This window comes from Vollenhovia emeryi, unplaced genomic scaffold, assembly GCF_000949405.1.
Source record: "Vollenhovia emeryi isolate VEMERY1.0 unplaced genomic scaffold, V.emery_V1.0 DF939120.1, whole genome shotgun sequence".
Taxonomy (NCBI): Eukaryota; Metazoa; Arthropoda; class Insecta; order Hymenoptera; family Formicidae; genus Vollenhovia; species Vollenhovia emeryi.
The window spans coordinates 1,034,552-1,042,521 of record NW_011967246.1 but is presented as its reverse complement, the minus strand read 5'-3'; the positions used below and the strand labels follow the sequence as shown (position 1 = coordinate 1,042,521).

General features: G+C 42.5%; 3 protein-coding genes across 5 annotated transcripts in view; 1 reads left to right on the top strand and 2 right to left on the bottom strand.

Moving 5' to 3' along the window:
- Positions 1–1,138, bottom strand: part of LOC105570423 (GTPase Era, mitochondrial) — a 3,703-nt gene extending 2,565 nt beyond the window's left edge. Inside the window, exon 1 of the mRNA XM_012027597.1 lies at positions 1,001–1,138. The gene's annotated coding sequence lies outside the window, so the exon portion shown is untranslated. The remainder of the gene's footprint in view (positions 1–1,000) is intronic.
- Positions 200–6,499, top strand: LOC105570424. 2 transcript variants are annotated; one of them, XM_012027599.1, is made up of 6 exons: positions 200–922; positions 1,852–2,075; positions 2,665–2,794; positions 3,117–3,363; positions 3,586–3,796; positions 3,929–6,499. In XM_012027599.1, the coding sequence occupies exons 3-6, from the start codon at positions 2,704–2,706 to the stop codon at positions 4,307–4,309; spliced, it is 930 nt and encodes a 309-aa protein (XP_011882989.1). In that variant the 5' UTR covers positions 200–922; positions 1,852–2,075; positions 2,665–2,703; the 3' UTR covers positions 4,310–6,499. The 2 variants fall into 2 exon arrangements, with proteins under 2 accessions (XP_011882989.1, XP_011882990.1); XM_012027600.1 differs by lacking the exon at positions 200–922 and adding an exon at positions 1,197–1,371.
- LOC105570426 (protein HID1) overlaps positions 5,296–7,970 on the bottom strand; it is an 8,162-nt gene continuing 5,487 nt past the window's right edge. For both annotated transcript variants that reach the window (XM_012027601.1, XM_012027602.1), the window contains exons 11-12: positions 7,482–7,654; positions 5,296–7,343 (exon numbers count right to left, since the gene is read on the bottom strand). In XM_012027601.1, the coding sequence (XP_011882991.1) occupies positions 7,121–7,343; positions 7,482–7,654 (396 nt within the window). In that variant the 3' untranslated portion in view covers positions 5,296–7,120. The remainder of the gene's footprint in view (positions 7,344–7,481; positions 7,655–7,970) is intronic.

Below are 7,970 nucleotides of genomic sequence, written 5' to 3'. Positions count from 1 at the left end.
ACAAAAGAAACGTACGCTAAAATTCTGTCCTCACAAAGGAATTGAAAGTCGAACGGATATTTGCATGGCTTTTATTTAATCGACTTGCAATTCCTCTGTAAGAGTAGAGTTCTCACGTATGTGTTCCATGAGAACGATTCAAGAATCGAACTCCCGAACGGAATACATTATAAGAATTTCCAATAATACGTACTTAAATCTCGATCCAGCCTACGAGGTTATCTGTCATATTGTGCTGGCGCTTTCTACATCAACGTTACGCATGCGCTTTCTACCAACGTTACGCATGCGCGACCGCCATATTACATAGTTTTCGGGGACACATTTTATGTACAAAATCAGTAGGAGTTAGCGATCTAGTTATAGTATAGATATCTGTGTGCAGAATTCACACTGGATCCGATTAGCTGCGTGCAGTCTGCACTAGGCTTAAGAGTAAAAGTCACTAAATGATTGTGTGCTATTGGTTGTTTTAGTTACTAGTTTTTCTAGCAGCGCTCAATGTTTGCATCACTGCGCACGGATATCGCACATCGCTGTCAGCCACTGTGGCGGACGACGACTGACGACGGCGACTCGCGCGAGCGTAATAGGCGTCTGTTATCGACGCGCGTCCACCGTGGTCCACCGTGAGTCCCGTCGGTCTCTCCACCTCTTCTCGCACACGAGGCGACGCGCGGCGAAGGACAAGCGGTGTCGCGACCGGGCGTTCGTAGAGGAGAGAAAACGAAAAGCCAGAGTGCCGAGAGTAATGCGCGACCTCGGCAGGACGAGAGTATGAACGGTGTGCCGGAATAACCGGGATACGTTTTCAACCCCGGTGTGTCTCGCGTGACGTCGATGTTGAACGGCTGAGCGGGACTCGATCCGCGAGCGTGTCGGACACGGCGAGTGGAGACGTCGAGGGATGAGAGGAGGACGAGTGAGTGTCGCGGACGCCTTTCCCAGCTGGCACCTCGAGGGGACCAGCGCCCGCTCCTTCGTCAAATCCTCGCGTTACCTTGCGCTTGTAAACTTCCCTCTTCCAACCCGGAGCCTGCCTCCCAATCGCGGGAGGCGCAGCTCCGACGATGAGAGGAACGACACCAGTCTGAGTTCGTCCTCTGCGCCTTTTTCCACCTGCACTTTCTGCACTCGCACGGCACGATCGCTGTAGGATTCGCTTACCCCTCGCTGGAACAGCTGTCTCCTCGTAAACCGACGTACTCCTCCCGCATTATATACATATATATTTCGCGCTATATATTTATCGCGTGCTGATGCGTAGAAAGAAAAAGACGCGAGTAAAAGGGCACGCGATGACATTTAATTTTGCCCCGTGTGCCGTTAGAATGAGAGCGGAGAGACCCTGAAGACCCGAGAGATTACTGGGTAGCGTATTTATTTGACTTTCGACGGAAATAGACGTGCGTCTGCATCACTTTTTCTTGACTACGCCTTAGACGCGTGATTCATATCGCTTAAAACACAATTAAAAGACAATTTAATTTTACTTTATGTACCTGATGATATTAATTTCGACGCAAATATCTGGAGTGGTTTTAATACACTTGATACATATTTTTGTATATAAAATGTGAGGCGTCTAAGGTCCGGTTTTGCCGACGTCGCTTAACTTTAAGCTTCATTCGTTCTCTGTCTCTTTTCGACTGTTACTTTAAAGAGAGACAAAGGACAAATTAAACTAAGCTTAAACTTAAGCGACGTTGGTGAAACCGGGTCTAAAATATTGTTTTTTCTTTTTATTTACCTCCGTTTGCTATCCTTTGCCATGTACCTTTTGATTGCAACGTTTGCCATGAGACGCCAGTCGCCTTATCAGTTTCATTGATAGAATGGTCTTGTTTTCAGAGCCCAGTTTTGAGATAGAAGATGAATTTGACCAGCGTCACCAGCGACGATAACGCTTACAGCAGACGATGAGTAGTACACACCGGAGGCCGATAAGACGCGTTTACCCGAGGTACACTATCAGTGGGACCTGGAAGCGACCCCGACGAGCAGGAGAGCTGCGCGTTGAAAGGGATGTTGGAATGGGATCACGCATGATTTGTGCATCGTCGAGAAATTGTAGAGTAAGCGATATTTGTATTAAATTTAAAAGTCATTTCGGCCACCTTCAGCTTACCCGGACCTAAGTAATGATTTGGCATTCTTGTTTCTATTTGATTTATATCCTGAAGGTCCTGATCGAGGGGGAAACCGCTGACCAAAATCTTGTACACCAGTGCCCACTAATGCCAAGTGGGCATTACTTTATCTTAGTATCTTATTCGCCTTGTTTTATGTTATTTTATCTTATTTTATATTTATAATGTCCCAGCAAGGCCTAATGCCCAAACTAATGCCTAGTAATGCCAGGTAATGCCGCAAATCTGTACACCACAGTGCCCTCGGCGGTTTCCCCCTCTGTCCTGATTTAACTTTCCTCAATGTATGTATTTCTACGTCACGCGTTGCTTAAACAATGTATAAATGTTGATGCAAGGATGTATTTGAAGTAGATGTGTATTTTCAACTGCACTCTTGCCACATTTCTTCGTGCATCAGTTTATTCTTTGGCTTTTCATGAAGACACAGGCAAGGAATATTGTACATTTGTCGAGACCCACAGACTGTTCGATTCAAAACCAAAATACTGAAGCACTGTTTTTGTATTACTAGCCAGCGATGGATCTCTGAGTCCGCTACAGTGACTTCCTGATGCACTTCTGGATCAACAAACCGGCGGGCAGGTACTACGGCTTCACCAGCCGCCGATACCCTGCCACACCTGTGCCACCTAAATCACACAGTAAGTGCGCCCGATCCCGCGGCGATATTGACCTAGACATTAGCAAAGTACAAGCAAGGGTGTGGTAAAGGATGACACATGAAAACTGTATATTGCGATTCTATTTGTTCTTATACATAATTTTTAAATTACTAGTATTTTATACGCAGACAATTTTTGTTAACATATAGGACTCCAAATAATTGAGGAATTATTCCTTAGATAATTCTGTAAAACAAATTGGAAAAGATTAAGGAAACATTGTAATTACCTATTTATTATACTATTTATTTCCCTTGTCGTCTCATTTCTTTATTTGTCACTTTATTGCTTGTTTTCGCAGGCCAATGTCGGTGCAGCGGTGAACTTAGGCAAATGGTGACTCCGGTGCATCGATTCCAAGGCCTCGCAAGTAACCTCGCAGCCGGAAACGCATCGCCAGCGGGACCTAGTAATGTCAATAATTCCTGCCGCAGCGTCGTTGCTCGTTCAACGACACAGTCTGCGCGAATCTATAACAACGAGAACCATCAGCACGGTTCGTCGTCGCTCAGCGCCGCCCAACTCGCCCAGCTGAACAACATCCCCAAGTAATTAATGAAAACACAAAAAGGTCTACACTAAGAGAAAGGAGACATTCTGAGAGGAACATGCTCTTCCTATATACAGGGTGACTCACTTATACATGTCTACCAGCAGAAAGATTACTTATAAATGATTCGCCCTCGGTTTGCAGTTTTGTGAGTTTAGTACAAAGATACGTGGCACTATGGCGGTATTAAATCGTCTTTGGTTTAACGCACTGTTTGCAGCAATGTCACCGATACCAGCAACAATCAGCTGATTCTGTCTAATACGACCGGCGCGAACGGTACAGAGCGGAACAGAAGCCTACTAACGAGGAGCGTCTTCGAATTGCAGGAGGCCGACCTGGCCGGCCACCGACTGCGTTGTGGCATCTGGTCCACATTTGCTCTGATAACGATCTTCGTGGCGGCCGCTAAATTCTACTTTGGTTATCGGGTAAGCGCGCCAATGTTTTGAGAGAGAATTTTAATCTCAAAATTGTATCAAAATATTCAAATACTGCTTTTGCAATTTATTCCTCTGTTGTTTCGCTTCCTAATCGATTAGTTCTTACCTTTGCGCTAACAGGGACCTGGCCTGGAGATACTAGTGTTTTGCGGGCTACTAATATTGCTGGTGTCCGCTTGTATATACTCGGTCTTCTACAAGTACTATCGTGAGAGCCAATACTACTATAACGGTCGGCCGGAGCATAACGCTCGTATGCAGGAGGATCACATTGCCGCCCTGACGAACGCGTCCAACATCAGCGACAGCGTTGTCAATAGAGCGACGGCGACAGTGCCGTTGACGACGACCACGACGACGACGACCACGACGACGACGGTGAGGCAGAATCCGCCTCCGCCGCCTTATCACATCGCTATTCTGATACCACCGCCGTCACCACCGCCACTCGCGCCCTCGGACGAGGCGCCGCCACCCTCTTACGACAAGGTCGTGCGATGAAATCGCCATAAAACCGAACCAGAACAGCTCGTCTAAGAAATCTTCCTTCAATATTTTAGTGTCCGCTACGCAAGACAGCGCAAATCAATTCTCTAGGTTTAAGCAACGTTCACGTCTGTGATAAGAGCGCAATGATGATAACACATCGACAACACATCAGGGGTTCAGTTTATGGAAAGATTCACGCGGCGATATTTTTTAGTGGGCATTACGGAGAGAGCCGCGCTCCGCCAATGAATTTCCGTTTTTTGATGCGGGTAAACTGTATTCTAATCTTTTTATACTTTACTATGAAACTGTGTGATATATTTAACTTACAATTAGGTTTAGCCACAACTCGGCGCGCAGCTGGATACTTGGTCGAGACATTTGTTCATTTTCCCGGTTAGGAGACTTCCGCGAAGCGACCGCTCGCTCATTCGAGCGCGGTACTTCGATATGTATAATTCCAAGAATTTACTGACTTATGTTCGATTACTTAATTCCCAAGTCTTAAGAGACTTAAATTTCTTAAGTCTTTATGACCTTGTAGAATGATATATGTATAAAAACGACTCTTGTTACATACACACATACATACATACACATATGTGCAGAAGTGCTCGCGGTAAGAAAGAAAATAAACGCACGAGTTCGAACGTGCAATTTGAGCCTGGGTGTCAAATTTGTAAAACTGTGTGCATGGCTCGTTCGCCACTTAACGATAAGTTGGTAACGGTAGGCGCGTTTGGCGAACAGTTTCAGTTGTTTAGTAACTTTCTGTCCGCTAAACGCGCTCGTTACCAAATATCATATATACGATATACATTGCGTGCTTTGCGACATAGGAGCACGTGCATTTCATGATAGTTTACGTGTAATGTTAGCAAGCAAGTTGTCATGTGAAGTGCAACATGATTTTGTATTTCTCTTTCCATGAATGCATGCGTGAGAAAGAGAGAGAGAGAGAGGGTGTGTGTGTGTGCGTACACACATGTAAAGTATCATTTGTGTTATAACTCTATATATTTAAAGACAACTACATATAATACATACTGATGTGAGATCCTATTTGGATGTTCTTCGTAACTATAAGTCGCAGGTGTACCGTGATGTACAAAACTCATCGTCATTTCTAACTGCACTTACAATCTTGTTCTCATTTCAAAGATGTAAGGAGCAAAACTCGAATTACTCTTTTACTATATATATATATATCTATCTCTCTTTTTTATATGTCTTTTATGTCACGATAAATTATCGATTTCTTCAAGAAACACTGCAAAAGACTAAACGGAAAATATGGCATTAGAGAATATGAATTTTGCTTCTGTACTTCATTGGTTTCTTCTTTCTACGCAAGGCCTGAGCGAACATTTATTTTGTATCATAAAAAGTCTAAGAGGGTGCAGTTCTAAGAAGAGCAGAAGTATCTAAAGTCCGTTTTTCCTACGTTACAGTTTTAAAAAAATCGCAGTTGATTCGCCGCACACAACGTCGTCATTCGTAAAAAGCATTTTCGTCGGGTCCGTTTTTATTTACACTCTTAAAAATGAACTCGCACTTGTAAGACAAAAAGAAGAAAGGCCACGTGGTGTTGCGGTGAGTTTAATAAAAGCGGACCCAGAAGTTCTCTTGTGGTACAGATTCAGTACCTTTCGCGAAAGTGTGAAACGGTTTCCACGTATAAATAAGCATTTAAGTGTTACTTCAGTTTACAGCTGTACGCGAAATATATAACAGTTAGGTGCAAAAGCGGACAAAATCATCTTCCGAAAAGCGCAGCTACATATCGCGAAAGATGGATTCTCTAGCTCTGATAACGATCTACGATATCGCCGGTCTTAATGAAACAATAATCGAATGTCCTTTTTTCGTAAAAATAATTATGCGATAAATTTAGTTTTTTCTATTTAGGGAGATTCATTAAAACGATAGAAATCAAAACTGTAAAATATGAATCGTAATTGACGACAGTAAAAGTGTACATAAAAAATGCGAAGAAATGTATAAGTAAAGTTTAAAATATATTATTTTATTTATAGTCGGTTCTTGTCGTCTATTAAATTAATTTCATTGACAGATTTTTCCTTAAGATCGACGATATATCTTTTCCATTTACTGACAGTATATTACTATGTTACAAACGAGATTACAGTCTTCGGGATACAATAATTGTTATAATAAATCAGTGGCCGATTGCAAACGATATTTACGATCTGTATACAGTACATGTATGTTACATCCAGATGAAAGTACTTTGGAGAATCTCGCAGTGTAAAAAGTAATCGAAAATGAGACGAAGCGTGTGACTCAATGTGTTCGTCGCGCTGTGTCTCATTAAATTCTCGTAAACATTGGTCAAAATTAACCGATATTTAATTGATTCTTGCCTCTTTCTTGCCTATTAAAAGTTGATTTAACTCGCAGGAATGGTGCCATTATCGACTAGTCGAATAAATTTAAGGGAACCAATTTTGCCGGATTTTTTTCTTCAACTAAAGAGACGAGGAATCAATTAAATTTCAGTTAACTGAAGGATTCTAATGGTCTAACACGGTTTTATGACATCTCGGAGGATCTTATTTTAGAGCTCTCTTCGTAATTATGCATTTAAACTGATATTATTTTAAAGTTTACTTCAGAGCTGAAGAAACTTATATGTCATCGAGCTCTTAAAAAAGTGGATTGTATTGAATCCTTCAATTTTAATTAATGTTCAAGAACGATGCTATATGATACACAATAATTCGATGAGACTCATCTTCTGCGCACTGCCAATAAAACAGTATTTCAAGTGCGAACGATAACGAACCTCTTAGCGATTGTTATCTAAACTCTCTGGATCTCGAACAGCTTGACGTCCGTATCGTACCATATGGGTGGTTCGACGTTTCTCAGATATATAACGCCCCACATGTACGTGCGAAACCACGCGGTTGTGCCGGCGTTAGCCTGATACCGCCTGATGAGGATAGGATGCGGCACTGGCAGCAACCCGACGAGGGTACCGTGTTGCAGGAACTTCAAGATCTCGCTCTCGTCTGTCAACCCCCTGTTACAATCAATAAAAGAGAACTTATAAGTGTGAAACAATCAGAAGGGTTATTTATACAAGAATTCTACGAATGCCGATGAAAAGCGCTCAAATTCGACGATCTGTTATTTACAAAGGTCCAGAATGTTCGCTCACTTGTCGATGCAGATCTTCTCAACCTGTGGAACGAGAACCTGGAGCAATCGCATGATGGTCTGCAGCGGGAGTTTGCTCTTCCACTGGTACACCCAGTCGCTGGACGGCACCCACTGATTAACGTTATTAACGTTGTTGGCACTCGCTTGCTCGGCCACACGAATGCCACCCTTCTGCACATCGAATAAATTTTAATTGATATTGCTGATTTATTAAACAAGTTTGTATATCGATCTTTAGGAGACTTTTGATGTTTTTACACTGAAGACTGTTTGATACACATACTAAAGTGTACAGAGCGTCATGAATGCCTGTACACCTGAAGAAAGACGCTAAAAGATATCCAATAAGAAAATTTATTTAAGAGAAATTTTTCTATCGGAATATATTGAACTTAAAATGGCTATTTTCAGGTGTAAAGGCTGGTCTACAATACATGGAGTAAGCTGGAGTAAGCTGGAGTAAGGAGTAGGAGTAAGGAAATAAATC

What these genes read in the sequence shown, in the direction of transcription:
- LOC105570424 (XM_012027599.1), top strand. Translation starts at nt 2,704, where the DNA reads ATGCACTTCTGGATCAACAAACCGGCGGGCAGGTACTACGGCTTCACC. An exon ending in TGTGCCACCTAAATCACACA is followed by an intron (nt 2,795 to 3,116) that starts GTAAGTGCGCCC and finishes TTGTTTTCGCAG; the next exon opens with GCCAATGTCGGTGCAGCGGT. An exon ending in AATTCTACTTTGGTTATCGG is followed by an intron (nt 3,797 to 3,928) that starts GTAAGCGCGCCA and finishes TTGCGCTAACAG; the next exon opens with GGACCTGGCCTGGAGATACT.